The following is an 18,770-nucleotide window of genomic DNA, read 5'->3' as shown; positions in this document are numbered from 1 at the left end:
GACATAATCCTGAAGGAAATACAAATATGTGGAGGAATTTTCCACTTTGAAGTTTAAAACTGTATGTCTGGCCTTCTGTCATCTTGATATAAATCAAGATCTGACATTTGTCTAAAATAAGCCTCTAGATGTAGCACATCTGCATATATTTCCTTGTTTCTTTTGACCTACTCATGCCCTCTGCAATTTGACAAATTTTCATTGACTTATATTTCAAAAAAGTTCAGCTTGAATAACTGAAGAAATACATCCTGCTTTATTATGGATATTTCATCATGCACTACAGATTTGGAAATGGCTAATAGGTTGTTAGAAACAAGAGTTGTGGGCTATAACACGATCTCTGGACTGTATCTGAAAAAGTCTGCTTAGCTTAATTGAAGGCAACTAGCCACTCAGTTCAAAAGTACCTGATTAATAGTAGTTTTACCAGAACTTGGTGGAACTCTCTTCACTTTGGTGCTTGTAGGCTTCACACCAGGAATTCATCAATTGCATCATTTTGAGGTGAAAAAAACCAAATACTTGCACATTCCAGATTTAAACACCTCTCTGGGCTCCAGGACCAATTATTTTTTTCTGCTTCTTTCTCATGTCGTTGATATGTACTGTTGTAAAAAGGGATGGGGGAAATTGCTACCATTTTTAATTGGTACTTTTGCTTCTGTTCAACAGAAACGTAGTAACGTGATTAGAATATTTATACATAATCAGTTACAAAATGTCTTAAGCTTTTTTTCAGAGTATTGTCCAAGGCCAGGTCGAACAGGGCTTTGAGCAACTTGGTCTAGTGGAGGGTGTCCCTGCCCCATGGCTAGGGGTTGGGACTGGATGAGCTTTAAGGCCCGTTCTAACCCAAACCATCTGATGATTGTCTATGGGAAGCTCCCTGAGGCCCGTGCATGAACTCAAGAAGCAGTGTATCATCACTCTCAACGCTAAGCCTATTTCCCCAGACGCACTTTACATCAATGTGTTGGTCCCTCCAACTTAAAGAAGGTAGCAAGCAGCTCCGGAGCCGCCCTTCCCGGGCTGTCCCCCTGCCCCTTCGGCCGGCACCTGCCGCGGCCTCTGTGCCCCGCCCTTCCTGCCACCGCCCCCCGGATCATGACCGGCTGGGGCCGCTACCTCCGGCAGACTCGGTCGCCTGGCAACGCGGGACGCGGCTATGGCCTCCAAGGGGGGCAAGAAGAAGGAGGTGGGCAGCCGCCCCAGCTCCGTGACGCTGGGAGTCTTCGCCAAAGAGTAGGACTGCCGGGGGAAAGGAGGAAGGGAGCGGGAGACACGGCAGGGTGCCGCGCGGACCCCGCGGCTTTCCGCTGCCTTCCTCAGGCCTGGGCGGCCGTTGAGGTGCGCGGTCGGCAGGGCTGGACAGCCATGTCGCCGCCGGTGTAGGCTGGTTACCGGTGCTTGCAAACAGTGCACGCTGAGAGAGTTTACTTGCTCAAGTGGGTGTTTGATTAAAAGCTGTTTCAGTGGATAGTGTGCGGCTTGGCTGTTATTGGGTGTTGGCATACTGTGTTTGAGCGGAAGGCTGTGGGGAAGTTGTATTTTCTTCATCTTGTGGTACTTCTTGCGTGGGGTTGGGCAGGTGGGGTCATGTAGTAGTGGAAAGTGTCTCTGCCCGTGGCCTGGAGTTGGAACTAGATGAGCTTTAAATTCCATGCCAACCCAAACCATTCTTATATGATTCTGACACACCTGCCTGGTGGCATCATCCCACCAGTGTGATAAACTGTATCCAGCGCCTGGCCCAGTGGTCCAGGTGCCTTGGGCCTGGGTGCAGCAATAGGAGAGAGGAGATGATGTTGCACTGCATACACAGGTGGGTGACTGGCTTTGTGGTGCAGGTGTTTGGTATGTGAGGGGCAGCATGTTGGCTGCAGCTTGCAGTGTGAAGTGTTTGACTAAATGGTCAGGAGCAGGCAGAAGTTGAGTGTTCGCTGAAATGGCTGTTTGGGTTTAAAAGAACCCCAAAACTGTGATTTGGGACAGTAATTTGGGGAATACACACCTTCAGTTTTTATCAGAGGAACTATGCTAGCAGAAGTTTTTGAACAAAATGGTTAATAACTCTGGTAGCACATCTGTTTCACTTGCAGAAGGGAAATACAGCCTTAAGTGTTTGCTTTATGTTGTAATGAATGTGAGGAAATTAAGTATTAAAATAATAATTCTTCCTATTAATTCCTTAAATATTTTAGTGTAACTAGCATCTCTTGAGTTATTTTAAAATGATATACTGTTTGCTAGGTATACCATGTGAATTTGTGTATTTCTGTGAATGTGTGAACTTCTTCCTGCAAAGACAAATAAAAAAATAGAAAACATCGACTTTCTTTCACTGCTGCTAGTTGTTTCACTTCTGACCTGGGAGTTCTATTTTTGTGTTTTGAGCAGCTTTCTCATCCAAAAGCCTGAATGTATGTTACTAGGATTCAAATGAAAAAGAACTATGTGCTTATGCCCTTTTCTTCTTTTTCATGCCTTAAATAGAGGTTTCAGTTTTATCACTTATTTCTCTCCTTAAACCAATCTTCAAATGCGCCTTTGTTCTTATTCTGTATCCAGCCTTTGCTACAAAGTAGTTTCTTATTTCCTATTTTCATACTTCTGTTTGTATTTCACACCTTGATTGCCATTGTGATGTTTTCTGTTGTGGCAGGCAGCCAGGATCTCCAATTCCCTCTTCTCCTCACTGCATCCGTTTGCTTACTAACTTGTTTGTTTGCTTTGGCCACAGCCGTGCAGCTGCTCATATTGACTGCTTCAAGGAGTTTATATATATATTTATTCTGTCAATATCTGAGCTGTCACTTTTGTGAGAGAGAAAGAAGTATTTTCTTATTTCCCAGTGTATGTGGAATTGAATGGGCTGTCATCCAAAAGACTTTGTCCAATATTTCAGGTTTTGTCCCCTAAGAGGCATTCTTACATTGTGAGATTTTCAAGCTGTTTAATTAAATTTAGATGTCTGTCTTTTTTGGAGAGTCTGCTTTTCTAGTAAAATTGTTAATTCTTTCCTGTATCATACATAATAACTTGTAAAAGAATCATTCTTATGACAGGAGGTTTTGTATTAGAATATCTAGAACAGTATCTGTCTTTTTCTGTAGTACATTATTACTTTAGGCTTTATTAAATAAGACCATGATGAAGAAATCAGATTAGCAAATTGTTTTCCCAGTGTCAACTGAGATTAGAATATTTAATTAGAAACTATTTGAATGGTATTAAGGTTTATTGAAAGGCCTCTGAAATGCAAACTAGGACATACGCTCGCATTGTATTTGAAATCTGATGTTGGACCTAAAGGACAGCAGACATGATTTGTCTCTCATTCTACGGTTATTAACTAATTGTATTGGAGCTAATGTCTAGTATATGCCAATGTTAATTCAGTGTTTGCTACAATTGAAGTGCAGGAATGTTTACTCACTTCACTAAAGTTATTTTACATGAAGTATAGTAGTTTGAAAATGTTGTAAGGGTGACTTAGTGACTTATGGTACTAGACTATGGGAAAAACTGTTACAATAATCTGATTGTAATGCAAAACTTCCACAACACAGAATATATAGCTTGTATTATTTTTTTTTTTCATTAAGACTATAACTTCTGTTTAAACTGTGTCACATCTTTTGGGTTTATCTTCTCTGGGGCTGTTCAGCCTGGAGAAGAGAAGGCTGCGTGGAGACCTCATAGCAGCCTTCCAGTATCTGAAGGTGGCCTACAGGGATGCTGGGGAGGGACTATTCATTAGGGACTGTAGTGATAGGACAAGGGGTAATGTGTTAAAACTTAAACAGGGGAGGTTTAGACTGGATATAAGGAAGAAATTCTTTACCCTGAGGGTGGTGAGGTACTGGAATGGGTTGCCCAAGGAAGCTGTGAATGCTCCATCCCTGGCAGTGTTCAAGACCAGGTTGGATGAAGCCTTGGGTGATATGGTTTAGTGTGAGGTGTCCCTGCCCATGGCAGGGGTTTGGAACTAGATGATGGTCCTTTCCAACCCTAACTATTCTATGATTCTATGATATAGAGTGCCCTTGTTATAAACAGGATATTTCAGTGTATGTGCTAAACACATTTCCATATGATATCTTACTGTCCTGAAAGTTACTCAGGCATATGAAGAGATGAGGTGATCCTTTTTCAAAAAAACAAATATCAGTAAATGAAAATGAATAATCTTATTTGACAGAACAGCTTTTAGTATACGCACCTACTTCTGTTTGTATCAATTAATACTTATATTAATATATCTATTACCGGAAATGCTGGTAATGTAAAAGGGGAAATGAGAAAATCTGTGACATGAAAAATCCAAACTTGCAGCAACTCTGATACTAATTTTCCAACTAACCTATCCGTGCTCACTTTTTATCATCCTGAAATATTGTTAAGGCCTTTTAGATGGATGGATGGACGGATGGAAAAATGTTGGTTTAAGACCAGTGCATCTCTTTGCATGTTCAGTAGCTGATCTGATAAACCCTCTCATTTAAGATGTCAGGAAAAACATTGCTTTAGCATGTGTTGAGCTGTAGCTAATTAATTTAAATCAAAGAAAGCTTATTCTAAACTTACCTGTAAATTTTGTCCTGAAATGAAAATTTTACAGAAGTAGTAGCCCTATTTTCTCACGAAACAGAATGATGCTGTACTATGTAAGCCTGTGACTCAGTCCTCATTTTGGTTGGTAATTCCTGTGCTGAACAGATTGCTCTATGTTTCCACAGGTAATGATTTTCTTCAAATAGTAGGCAAATATTGGTAGTAATCATAAATGTTTTCTCAAAGGCAGCTTACCAAGTTGTCTTTTTTTAGTGGGTTGTGGAGATTGGAAGTGAATAGCACACAAATACTGTAAGGCTGAAGTTGTGTTCATTGGACATATGACAGTTACTAGATATTTCCTTGACATCTGTTTATGTTCATTGTTACCAAGCTTGTTCAGTGTGTTTGTGACTGTCAACTTCTGTACAAATTTTGTGTAAGTCTGTGAGAACTTAGGTAATATTACGATCCCTGTATCTGAAAGAGGAATGGGATGTTCACAGGCTACATGGGAAAAAGTTGTCTTGAAAGTTTAGTGTTCTGTGGTAATTGCAGGCTAGGTTTTCCATTAAGATCTCTGCTTTATTTTTAAGCACAGCAGTTGCAGGGATAAAAATGTCAAAAGTATTTGTAGTACTGTACTGTAGTGACAGGACAAGGGGTAATGTGTTAAAACTTAAACAGGGGAGGTTTAGACTGGATATAAGGAAGAAATTCTTTACCCTGAGGGTGGTGAGGTACTGGAATGGGTTGCCCAAGGAAGCTGTGAATGCTCCATCCCTGGCAGTGTTCAAGACCAGGTTGGATGAAGCCTTGGGTGATATGGTTTAGTGTGAGGTGTCCCTGCCCATGGCAGGGGTTTGGAACTAGATGATGGTCCTTTCCAACCCTAACTATTCTATGATTCTATGATTTTATCTTTTGTCTAATTATAGTCTTTTTGATACTAAATACTACTCACTCGCTTTTATGTTTCTCAATTGAAATACTGAATAGAAATATCAGTAGTATGAAAAGAAGAATGGCTAATAGTTTTTAGAAATATTCTGTAAAAAAATCATCCTGAGAGCTGTCAGTGTTTACCACAAAGAATTGCAGTGTTATAATTTCAGCTCTTATGGATAATGGTAATGTAGAAGCCCTCTGAGAGTAGTGTGTACAAACACACCTGGACAATATCTTTCAATAACCTTGAAATTACTTTGCTTGATTTCCAGTGAGATGAGGCTTCTTTTTTCCCCCATAAATGCTTACAACAGTCAGCAGAGTACATCTGCACTGCAGAAAATAAACAGGGATTACTGGTGGATATATTGCAGTGCTGGAGTGGGACCTTGGAAGCATACAGAGAAAGCTGGTAGACTCATTCAAAAGGTAGTGGACTCATTTAGGCAGACTTTGCATGGGTGTCTCTTCAGTCCTGCTTTCTAATTAGGTAGCAGTTCCCTTCAGGAGCTAGCCAGGTTGCTAGAGATGACAGGCTGAAGAGCTCAAAAGAACTGCTGTTCTAATAGCTTTTCTTGATTGAAGCATTAGAGGCTCCTGAGAATCTGATCTTTCCCAGGTTGCAGTGGCTATAATGAATAGGAATTGATGTCTTTGTCGGCACTGAAAAGAGATTCTGGCTAGTAAAAATGGATAATGTATTAAAATGCTTCTAAAATTAATTTGATGAAGCTCTATGCCATCAAACCCAATCTTCTGATTTAAACTTGAGCCATCAGCTTCTATCTGAATTAGAGTTTGGGATATTAGGGACAGAAGTGAGGAGTTGATAGTGCCAAGTGAGGCAAGTGATTTAGGGATAATTGTGGCACAGGCAGAGATCACTGATGGTCAGAGTGGTGCTGGAATTGTTTTTAGGGAGAGCAGTAACTTTGTGCTATATTTACTGCTGATGGATCCTTAAGAACCTGCAGAGACAGACTGAAGCCTGGACTGCCTGGAAGAAGTGATTTAAGCTAAGCTGTGTGCCTGATTGATTACCATGAGTAGCAGGTTGCTGCACTGCTGTTGTACAGAGGATTGCTACTGCAAAGCCTAGGATTACCAAATGTTTGCTATTAAAATTAAAGGCTGGGACAGTGCGAACAGAAAAAATACTGACATTGCCAGTTCATACTTGAATTCCGATATCCCCAGGATAAGGATTCAGCCAAGGCTTGTGATTGAGGTTTTATCCACTGCCAGCATGTCTTCCTTCGGTAACTGTTCTTAAGGTTTAGGCTGCAGCAGTGGTTTAGAGAATATAGACTTGAACAGGTGACTTTTTTGGTGCTTGGGTGGGGCTCGCTAGATTGACTGAGGTTTGGAATAGCCAGAACCTGAAGTTGCTTTTAGTGTTGTGCTGGAGCACACATGTCGGTTACCGTAAGTTTTAATTTTTTAATGTAAAGAGTTACATGGAGTCATGGAACAAGTCTGCAGAAAAAAAAACCACTGAGATGCTGAACAAATGGTACCATCATGCACATGCTTACTTTCCCCAGACATAGTAATGCTAGTGGATAAAGATGTTATGATCTTAGGTTCAATTTGGGTGAAGTTCTTTCTCATTGTTCTTCAGAACTTATTGCATCAATGTGCATCTGCAAACTCTCATTGTGCTACTGTACTAATACCTAAATTGTAATCTAAAAAAAAAAAAAAAATAGAGACATTCCTGAGAAGTTTGTGTTGTCCTTCCTGAGCATAAAATATGTACTTTTCATTTGTTGTCTTTTATGGTCTATTTTTTGTACATAGCTCATATTTCCAAGGCCGTTATTTTTGTTAGTCTCAGAAATAGAGTTAAGCACAGCTAGAATTTTTAGTGTTAGCATTTTCTGGCCAGAAAGATTAAGATCTTGCTTTCAGACCCTGTGCTTCATTCATTGTAATGTTACAGTATGTAAATACAGTACAACTTCATATAGTCAGTTTATTAGTACTTGTTTTTACTTTTCTTCTGCCTTTGACTTTTAGTTTCATGCATTGTGGTGAGGCAAGTTATTCTTTCCCAAATAAATATGTTAAATGCATTAAAATTGCATATAAGCCAACCAGTAAGTTTAATTTTTTATTAACTTGATTGCATTTTAATCAGGAAATTATGTATTCAAATTGCTTTTCCTAGTTAATTCTAATTAAATCAAGCCCCTGAGAGCTTAGCCTACCCTGATCTGTAGATTTCAAACTTCATGGACTCTTGGGCACAAAACCATTATGTACCATTGGCAGTATTACACTAAATGCCATGCTCCCTACTGATCTCTGTTTTAGGTTTTTCTCTCTGTGGAACTCAAAGCAGTGACAGAGGATGCTGCAGGCAAACATGCTCCATGAGCCATTGGTTGGAGACTCTGCAATAGAAGTCTAGGCTTCTATTACAATGAACAATATGATGAACAGTGTAATAGGGAAAAACAGCTTTCAGCAAAACTATATAACAGAAAAAGAGCTGTCAAAAGAGTAATAATAATTGTGCATTGAAACTGGAGAGCATCTTAAAATATCATGTTGAAGACGGTGTGTGCTATGGATTATTCATCTACTTAAGCAGAATGGTCTTCAGCTTCTCCTGTGAGCTCTCTGTAACCACAGATGAAGAAATGGGATTTCTGGTTTTCTTATTAACACCTGCTAAGTGCTTTGTAAATGAGTTGACCTAAATCCACAGAAGTACTGATGTGCTCTGCCATGCAGAGATTTTTAGTTCTTAGTTAATTATCCAGGTGTCATACAGAAGGCACAAAAGGATTTTACAGAAGCCAACAAGGAAGAAATTCCAAAGAAAGGAGCAAAGCACAAGCCATGTTCTTAAAAAATACTTGAGTACCAAGCTCTAGTATGGAAAGAGGTGCTGCAATCTTACCAACATTCTTATAGCTGAATCTAAGGCCTGCTCAATCTTTTTAGCAGGGACCTCTAGAAGAAACAAACTCAGGAAAGTTAGTGGTTCCATAATTTCTAAGGTGCTGTACAATTATATGAGGAAACATGACTGCAGATTCTCTCTTGGAATCACGTACAGCAGAGATGGAAAGAGATCCTCAGCTTCCAGCTTTGGAGGACAATCGTAACAAGTGGGAAGTCTTTGACTGAACTACTAGTGGTTTCTCATACAGAGCTCAGTGGAGTGGAACTAAGATTCCCCCAAGTGGCGTGTTCCTTTTTTTTTTTTTTTTTTTTGTTCTGAGTTTGAAAGAGGTACGTGCTGCTGCAGATAGGCTGTTCCAGAAGCTATAGATCATTTTTCTCACCTCAGTCACATCTGATGTAAAAGAGTTGGGCTGGCTCATTATATACTGAGCAGTCAGATGTTTTATCATTTTTTTATTTGCTGTGTTTTATGTTAGATGCATTATTTTTCTTGTGTCATGAGAACAGATAAGCAGTACTTTCTTACTTGTACTACTCTGTATTTTCTGTGTTTCCACTTTGTCATTTCTCCAAGCTCCAACTACTGCCTGTACCTGAATTTCCAAAGTTATTTTTACATTGTCAGAGCGACTGAACCAAACATAGTATTTCATACACAGGACATAAAATTGATTATACTCAGTGCTTCTGTACTCATTTCTTGTATTGGACAGCCTGCTTCTAATGTGTCCTAGTTTTTTATTTGCTTTCCTTGACTGTACTTGAACAGAGTTCTTAATTGAACTGTTGTCACAGAAACACAGAATGGCTGAGGCTGGAAGGCGCCACAATCTAGTCCAAACTCTCTGCTCAAGTGGGGTCACCTGGAGCAATATTGCTCAGGACTGTATCCACATGGCTTTCGAGTATCTCTGTGGAAGGAGATTCCACAACCTGTCTTGCCTACCTATTCCAATGCTCAGTCACACTGTTGGGGTTTTTTTAAAGTCTAAGTGACCTCCAGTATGGTTCTGGCTTTGAGGCACTTACTAATGATAGCTTGTGCCATGAAACTATTCTTCTTCCTGCAGAATAGAATGCAAAAATAGAAGGTTAGAAAGAGTCCAAAATTCTAACACATCCTGCCTGCCATTAATATGCAGGCAAATAAAAATAAGAAAACGTGGATTTCTAACTTGCAAGGTTAAATGTGAGGCTAGGTTGACCATTCTGTCTTAGCAAATGTGAGCACATTTGAAGCAGGCTCATTCTTCGCAAGTTACAGAAGTCTGTTAGTAGTTCATCTGACACCTGCAAAGATGTCAGCTATGTTTAAAAATGAGAATATTACACTTGAAAGTAATGATCCAAATTACAGACTTCTTTAAAGATAATGTACCTATAAAGAATAATCAGTTGGTATTCTTCACTTTATCCACAGTTTGATCTTGCTTCACACAGACAACACTATGTGCTTTTCCAGGAAGAAATCCTACCCCAATATACAAAAGTGACAACAAAACCTGTTGTAATAGGCTTTGCAAACAACTATCATTGCAACTTCGATGCTTTACAAATATTTTTTCTGCTCATCCTACCTGAACTGCATCCATGGCTTAAGTCTCTTCCCAGACATTCAGACTAGCATATTTTAACTACAGAGAGTCCTTTAAGTTTTGTCTCTAGTGTCCAAGATATGAGTAATGGTAAGTTACAGTAGACTACACCTAAATATTTTGGATTTATTTTGTAATCACTACTGACTATACTACAAATAGAGGAGACTGTATTGCCTTAGCTGCTTATTAGATTGTATGATCATGATTCATTCTGGCCATTCCTCTTCTGAAGAGTGGCACTAGATATGAAGGAAAAGAGCAAATAATTTTTCTACAGTTACTGATACTTGGTTGAATGTTCTCATATCCTTTCTAGATTCTTATGAACTTGAGTGTTGCCATGGTTTCTGCTGTGGATTTCTAAGATATTCAGATGCTACTTAAAAAAAAATAAAAATTCTGTGATTAGAGTTTCAAAGAACTTTCTGCTATAAATGAGGTCTTCAGTGGTGACTTTCGTTTTTGAGTTCTGAAAAGGTAAGGGAAAAAGTGAAGTTGCTTCCCCAAGGGCACATTTGGAGAAGCTGAGCCGTCTGTTTGTTCTCTGCCCTCTTTTTCTCAATATAAAAGCCTTTAATGGGACCAGAAATTATTTTTTTCTGACTGCTCAAACTGTCCAAGGGAAGGGACATGTGTTTCTTTACTGCTTCCTGGCAAGTGAAAAGAGACCAAAAGTTTCATCTCAATGTGACCCAACATTGATATGCAATGGGGAATATGAGATGTTAGGTTCCTCACTCCCATCTCTTTCTTGAGATTGATCTTACTTCTGTACATATAGAGGAGTTCAAAGCACGCAGAGCAATTCAAGGAGGAAAGAAGAATGAAAGTTTCAGGTCTGAGCTTCATTCACTGATGTGCCAGATACCTAAATATCATTACCTGTCACTGAATCATATTTGTTAATTATTTGCCATCCTAAGAACTGTAGTAAGTGACATTAGATAGATGCTAATAGTGTATTTTCTGCATTTGAATGAAACTAAGATTTACAGTGTAATGGTTGTAGACATTTTATGGGAAGAATAGATAGTATTTAATGAAAGATAAAAGATTGGCAACATTCTGGGGAGCAAGGTAAAAATAGTGAGCATCAAATAGATTTTGTCTTCTGTTGGGATATTGCTATGATAAAATCCAGATTTTATTTTTTTAATCTTTAAAACATGCTATAGGTAATATCCTTGACCATATAAAATGCCTACAGGGAACACTAATGTCCTGGTTTGAGCAGTAGCAGTCATTTTTTCTCCTTCTTGGTAGCTGCTGCAGTGCTGTGTTTTGACTTTCGGGCTGAGAACGGTTGCTGATAGCAAGTATGTTTTGAGTTACTGCTCAAATGTTTGGTTTGTTCAAGGCCTTTTTCTGAGCTCATGCTCTGCCAGGGAGGAGGGTAAGCTAGGAGGAAGGAGAGACAGGACACCTGACCCAGGCTAGCCAAAGAGGTATTCCATACCATAGCACGTCATACCCAGGATGTAACTGGGAGAAACCCGGAAGGGCTGGAGGCTGGGGGGATGGAGGAGGTATCGGTTGGTGCTCGGTCGGGCAGGGTGGGGTGAGTTATGGGTCGGTGGCTGGTGAGATGTTGTATTATCTTCTTCACTTGTTATTGGCTTTATCATTATTATTTGTAGTAGTAGTGGCAGTAGTGATTTGTGTTATGCCTTAGCTATTAAACTGTTCTTATCTCAACCCGTGGGCGCTACATTCTTTGGATTCTCCTTCCTAACTATCCGGGAGTTGGGGGAGCAAGGGGGGGAGTGAGTGACGAACTGTGCGGACTTGGTTTAAACCACAACAACTAAGATGGGATAAAGTGATAGCTTGTTGGCAATTATTTAGCAACAAATGCCCTTCTGTGGAGATAAACAAATTCTTAATAGAACGAATCAAATAAAGAGCAAACTCACAGTCATTTTTGTATACAGAAAGGCTAACATATAAATACCTCATCATACCATACTGCCTAAATGTATCATGCTGCAAATAAAATGGCTGTTTTGTTTTAATAGTTGCTGCTACAGATACCAATGATCGGTCTTTTGATTCTCCAAAATGTGCTTTAACTGAATGTGTATTTTACTCTCCAGTTGAAGCTGGCTAAGAAGAGATACATAAACAGTAACTGTAGCTCAGCTGCTGAATAGCAGTTCATTAAATCAATCAAAACAGCTTTCAGTTTTGCCTCTCAGTCCTCAAGCAGAGATCTCCATACAGTGTCCTAAGTCATGAAAACTTTTGTATTGATTTCTTAGGATGATAATATAAAGCAGATCTTAAACTTTGAAACTTAAATAGGTTTAAGAGAAATAAACAAATGGAGCCTTAATGAAAATAGGGAAAGGATTTTGCTGCACAAGCTGCGTCATAAGGAAAGACAAGGTTTGCAGAAAGAATAAAAAAGATCAGATATATCCATATACATAATTAACTAATCAAAAAGCCTGAAGAAGTCATTGATGTGGTGGAATTCCTGGGATTTTTTTCCTAATTTCTGAGGTGTAGACATGGAGACAGAAAAAGCTGAAGCTGTCAAGTCTCCAAAGAGATTTCTGCATAAAGCCTTGGAGTCATTATGGAAGCAGTACTGGCATTGTTATAGAACTACAGAACAATTTTATCTGTTTATCAAAATTATTGTGTGAAGATGTCTCATTTCCTCTTTTGGAGTTTTGTTTTGTTTTATTGATTAAAGGTGCATCTAACTTTTGCAAGGGAGTGTTAGGAAAGAGAGCATTAAACCTTTATCTGGAGGAAAGAATAAAAAGGAGAAAAAGATGTCTTCCTTAATTCTAGAAAACCTGCATAGTGTCACAGAGTTATTATTGTCTGCTGAACCGGAATTAAAGGAGTATGGGGAAAGGAAGGTAAAGTAGCTAAGCTGTTCTGAAGTTAAATACCAATACCTCTGAAATTTCTGTAATTTTCTTGAGAAGACTCCCTCCAGTGTTGCTGAGTTCTCTGTGAGGAATGGTCATAAATAGTTTACAGGTAGATTTACCTACTTTAAGAAGAAAATGTTTGCTCCCTAAACTCCATTGACTATGCTGATAAGATCTTGCTTACAGAGTGGGTGAGCAGCCTACTCTGTCAGACTACAGACTGACTATGTTTAACTTGAGAGAACACGTTTCCAGTACCATTTGGGCTTTGCTTCCTTTCTCTTTATTAAATCCTAAGTCTCTGAAAAACTTAGTTTGCAATATGCCTGTAATTTTTTTACCTGTTGTGTTTGTCTATCCTGGTGTCTATCAGGACACCTATGTCTATCCCATTTCCCCTATTGGCACTACGTCAGTTGTACTAGTATTCTTGGAGAAGCTGCTTAGAGGCTCAGAGGTGAATTAGTGCTAGTTTTGTAGTGTTTCCCTCATTTGGCAATTTAGTTTTCCTTTTTCTCCTTTAGGGTTTAGCACAGGATTAAAAATAAGTCTGCCAGTAAATTAGTGTTTAAAATACTATTGCACAATGAAGCCATCCAGTGTGAGCATAAAATACCAGTAATGGTTTGCATTTTCCTTGTATCTGTTAGTTTGCTTCAAAGAATTCTCAATTAATTATGTTATTCAGTTCTTGTAATGCAGCAACTTAATAGCCTTACTCAAATACAGTATTTTAATAAATTCAGATGCCTTTTTTATCTATTTATATTTGGAGTCCAATTAAATTACAGTTCTTTAAGAATTTTCCTGAAATATTATTGAATCCTTTTTGAGAAGTAGGAGCATTGGGATTCCCCAAATTAATTAAGACATCTGTCATAGATAGCAATGTTTTCATGTTTTTCACATTAGTGTTGAGGGTATTGTATTATGTCAGAACGTATTGGAAAGTAACTCTCTGCCTTAGTGTGATAGTAATCTAGCCAAGTCTTTCCATATCTCACTTTTTTTAAAAAACACGTATTTTTTATTATTCCATTATCATCCCAAAGCAAATCTTACAGCAGTTATTGGAATTACTATTTGATTTTATTTGGGAATGGTTTCAGAACATCTTTGTCATTATTGTCATTATTACTGAGTGAAACTTCCATGCTTCTCTATAAATATTTAAAAGAGCAAATGCAGACCTAGAGGGAGAAAAAGAGATAAAAAAATACAGAAGTATTTCTAGAATTTTTAAATCTCTATATATGTCACTCATATTTCATCTGAAATAAGGAAAAAGTTGAAAAAATAAAAATTTTAACTTGTCGTGTTTTGCTCATAAGTATATGTGAGAATCTGCCAGGAGTTGTATTTAAATCAATGTTGAAAGAGGCAGAACTTCAAATATTACAAATGTTGGAACTGTCAGTTCAGCTAACATTCTAGTTTTTATTGATCTTCATGGTTGCAGTTAAGACAGATACAGCTGATACCTTAAAACAACTGGCAATGATATAGGCATTCCTAGTAATCAAAAGAAACTGAGAAACACTTCAGGGTTTTCAATTGCTTGTTAAGTATTATTGTACATATGGAATGAAGCATCATTTGAGCCTTCCAGAAGATGCTGGAGAAAAAAATTATACCATTAATGAAAGGTCACACATAATAGAGAGGCTGGAGGCCATTTACAGATGACTGAGGTTACAAAGATGGAAAAGCAAAGCAAAGTATCACTGCAGAGAATTCATCTTCCTTACACTTAGAGTGGCAGAAGCTGTATTTTTTTATTTGCACAGCAGAAGGCACAGATGGCATTGAATTTTCACAGCTGTCTTCCAGTAAGAGTTATTGGTAGCGTGGATGAATGTAGTTATTGTGTAGATAATGACTAACCATGTCTTTTGTCCTTATTATTGCTAACAAAGCATTATCACAGAATAATCATGGAAAAATGTTGATAGAAAGGTACCTCTAAAAGCTGTCTAGTCCAGCTCTCTGCTCAGAGCAGGACCAGCTTAGATTAGGTTGCTTAGTCCCTTGTCCATTTGAGTCTGAAGTATCTTGAAGCACTGTAGTTCCCCAGATTCTCCTTCTTGCCATTTGTTTTTTTTGAGTGTGATGTTTGTCTTTTTTCAGTCATCAGAAACTTTATCCCATTACCATGGTCTTTTGAATGTGATTGACAGGAGCCTCAGAGTGACTCCAATCAGCTTCCTCAGTATCTTTGCTCACATTCCAACTAGTCCTATGGAGCAGTGTGTGTCCTGTTGGATTAAAATGCATCCTAGCTGCCTTCCTCTAATTGTACATGATGCTTCACTCCCACAGACCCTGTTAGTAGACTCATGGGATGGGAAGCCTGAGAGCCAAATTTGCCAACAAAACCCAAGACACTAAAAGGCACTGAGTAATTTGGCCTTTTCCATGTACTTTGTCACTAAGTTCCCTGCATCACTGAGCAGTTAACATACACTTTCCTTATTTAGTCTTCCTTTTGCTGCCAGCATGCTTGCAGAAGCTTTTTTCCATGCCTTTAATGCCCTTTGCTTATTTTTACTTCAGATGAGCCTTTTCTTTTGTAATTTCATTGCTCTATACTTGAACAATGCCTCTGTTTCTGGGAAGTAAGGCGTAATAGTATTTTCTGGTGTTGGTTGGTACAGACCATTTTCCCCTAGCCAGACTACTCATGTAATCTGTATTTGTCTATATAATATAGTTGTAATTAATGTTGCACCTATACAGGAGCAATGAAGAAATATTGTGTACAACAGCTAAAAAAAAGAGCATGTGATTTATGACATGGTGACTGTTTATCTGAAACGTCAAACGCTTTTTGCAAAGTGATGCTGTAAATCAGGATTTATTTTTTTTTTTCTGTGGAGTTACCAAAGTCTCAAGAGAAAGCTAGAATTTTGAGATTTTTATCACTGATGATCTGTATACTGATGATCAGTATAAATATCCGTATGATATGATATGCAATACTTGGCCAGGAGTTAAAGAAAAAAACTGTTCTGAAATAAAGAAATAGTGGAAGCTGTCCCATTCAAATCTCCTGAAAATGACAGTTTCTAGAGAAATAAAGCTTTATTTTTTAAATAAATATTCTTTAGCACCTGTTTGTAAAAACACTCTCCAGCTGTAGCCCAAAACACTGTTATCTTCTTGATCTCTTCAACATTCTACTGTTTCTTATTAAAAAAAAATCCAACTTTTTATAGCTGATATAAATAACGTAATAGAAGTATAAGGTAAGTATATTGTAAAGGCTCCAGTCATAAAAAAGTCTCTGTCTAATACTGTATTTCTGTTGTAGGACACTGCTGAGTACCACTGAGGAAATTCTGACCTTAGTTTGTCCTTCTAATCAGTTGAAGTCCATATGTTTTTAATGCAATACAGTTTATTTAAACCCTTTTACTCAGTTTTTAGTGCCAGATTGCTTATTTGGTCCCAGGAGCTTCTTCCCTTTCTTCTTTTGAGTGGACGACATCTACATTCTATTGCCAGTGGGTTTGAATGAATATAATTAAGATATGACCTGCATATACTTTGCCTGCTTCCAGGTTTGTTAGTTAAAGAGTAAGGGGCTACTGTATTCTAATTCTATCTAATTCAGTTTTTCAGCCCTTCGTACTGGACAAATGATGTGTAGAGGTACTACAAGTGCTGGTTGGTAGCTATGAACGCGTTGTGTCTTGTGAAAATTCCTTCAGTCTCAGCAAAGTTTTTCGCTGAGTTGTGAATCCCAAGAAGAGGGTAGTTAAAGTTCAGGTAGCACAAAAGGCCCTGACAATGAAGATGACTTGGGACAGTCAGACTGGTCTGACAGTTCACAGGTGGCTAGAAGTGGGATTCATTTTTCCCCAATATGTTTTTTATCCATGTCAAGTGCCTTTTGGTTGGTTAAAGAAAAGAAGTTGAGGTGGGGAGGAGAAAAGGAAAGTCTTCAGATGGGTTAGTGAGTTGAATTGGGTCATGAATGCTAGGAGTGGCACAGGAAGGGAAGGAGAACCCTGTGGCTTTAAGCAGGGGAAGAAGTAGGAAACTGCCCTTGGATTCTGCTTTTGTGCTTCAGTTGTCCCGTTTACTACAGCAATATGAGAAATCCTCATATAAATGTATTTACATATTTTGTTGGTTTATACCTAATAAAACCATCTAGCACTTCTACAGGCTTGCTTATCTTAGTGACAAAAAGTTATTGTAGTTACTAACACTAACATTTTTATTACAGTACATTAAAAAAAGAAAAAAGATAAAAATCTTCCCACCACCCTTCCCTAATATACTGTTTATTTTTATTCATGCCTCTGTTTGTTTCCTAGTGTAACCGTGACTTCCAGTGAGAAGTGGAGATTTCCTATTTGGCCAGAATGGAACGAAGCAGATATCAATATAGAAAAATGGGATCCTGGAAAAGCTGGAAAAGAGAAAGATAAAACTGGGAAAAGTCCTACTTCAGTAAGCTGTGTGATATATATATATTATTTTTGCTTTATTTTTTGTACCTGTATTTAATAGAGTATTTGTCACAACTTTGATGATAAAAGGACCGGGAAGCCTGCCATATGAGGAAAGGCCGAGAGACCTCGATTTGTTCAGCCTAGAGAAAAGAAGTCTCAGTGGAGACCTTATCACCATGTTCCAGTATTTAAAGGGTGGGTGCAGAGAAGACAGAAACTCCTTTTTCACAAGTGGTCACATGATAAAAACAAGGGGTAATGGGCACACTAACTCCTGGGGAGATTCCAACTTGACACGAGGAAAATTTTTCACAATGAGAACAATCAGCCATTGGAATAATCTCCCCTGGGAAGTGGTGGATTCCCTGATGTTGGACACTTTAAGATTTGGCTGGATAGGGTGCTAGCACATCTAGTTGCGTCATGCTTTGCCTAGAAAAGTTGCCCCACATGATTCTTGAGGTCCCTTCAACCTGTTTTTTATCATGGAATCATAGAATGATTTGAGTTGGAATGACTTATAAGTTTCATCTGGATTTTTACTCATTCAAACTTGTTATCATTACAGAATGTATCTGCATTTTGTGCAGAATAGTAATAAAATTATTTTTTAAAGAGCTTCTTAAACTAATAATTTTAAAATCATTCATAAAATTTAAAATCATTAAATTAAAATCAATTTAATACCGTGCTTGATCATCTATATATAAATTCTGCATTGTTCATATGCTCATGTGTGAACATCCAGAATATGTATTCTTATGTGCTATGTGTACGTTAGCATATGTTTCTAGATTTTATTTTTTTCTTATCCCAAGCATAAATTTATTGTAGCCCCATGGGGCCAAAGTACTGTTTAGAGGCAAGGTGTAGGTTCTATACTGAATGCTGCCATTAACTTGACAAGTAAATAATTTTCCTTTCTGTCTTTCTTCTGTTCCATTACTACATTTGGTATGTTTGGACTGTGCTCTAAACATTTATCTAGCACTAATCTGTTAGGTCTGCCAGACATTATTATAATAAATGAAATATTAAAATAATTGTAACTACAATATTTCTTTTTTAGCATAAGAGGCATTCTGAGGTGCTACTGGATCATTCAGTTCTTCAGTCACAAGCTATATGAAACATTGCTCTTTTTACATGTTTAAAATTTTTAAATTTGTTAGTCACAGCAGATAAATTTACAGATCTAAAGAATACTTTCATATGGCCTCTTTTGATCCAAGCAGCTAGCCAGAATTCAACATTGTATAGGGTATTTTGGTTAGAAACAGAATTAGCGATGGCCTCCAGTACCTTTGAGTACACTTAGAACATGAATAAAAACAGTCCTATTTTCTTGAGTGGGAAGAGGAATTGATTGGAAGTGGTTTCTTTCCTTGTAATGCTAAAGGCCTTTT

The 18,770-nt window shown here is 38.1% G+C and overlaps 1 protein-coding gene across 1 annotated transcript in view; it reads left to right on the top strand.

The window, feature by feature from the left end:
• The first annotated feature begins 8,538 nt into the window (after positions 1 to 8,538).
• The window catches only part of ADGB (androglobin), a 102,144-nt gene continuing 91,912 nt past the window's right edge, over positions 8,539 to 18,770 (top strand). Inside the window, exons 1-2 of the mRNA XM_034060762.1 lie at positions 8,539 to 8,624; positions 17,227 to 17,362. Coding sequence (XP_033916653.1) covers positions 8,539 to 8,624; positions 17,227 to 17,362 — 222 coding nt within the window. The remainder of the gene's footprint in view (positions 8,625 to 17,226; positions 17,363 to 18,770) is intronic.

The sequence above is a fragment of the Melopsittacus undulatus genome, chromosome 3 (assembly GCF_012275295.1).
Source record: "Melopsittacus undulatus isolate bMelUnd1 chromosome 3, bMelUnd1.mat.Z, whole genome shotgun sequence".
NCBI classification, from domain to species: Eukaryota; Metazoa; Chordata; class Aves; order Psittaciformes; family Psittaculidae; genus Melopsittacus; species Melopsittacus undulatus.
This window is presented reverse-complemented; position numbering and strand designations above follow the sequence as displayed.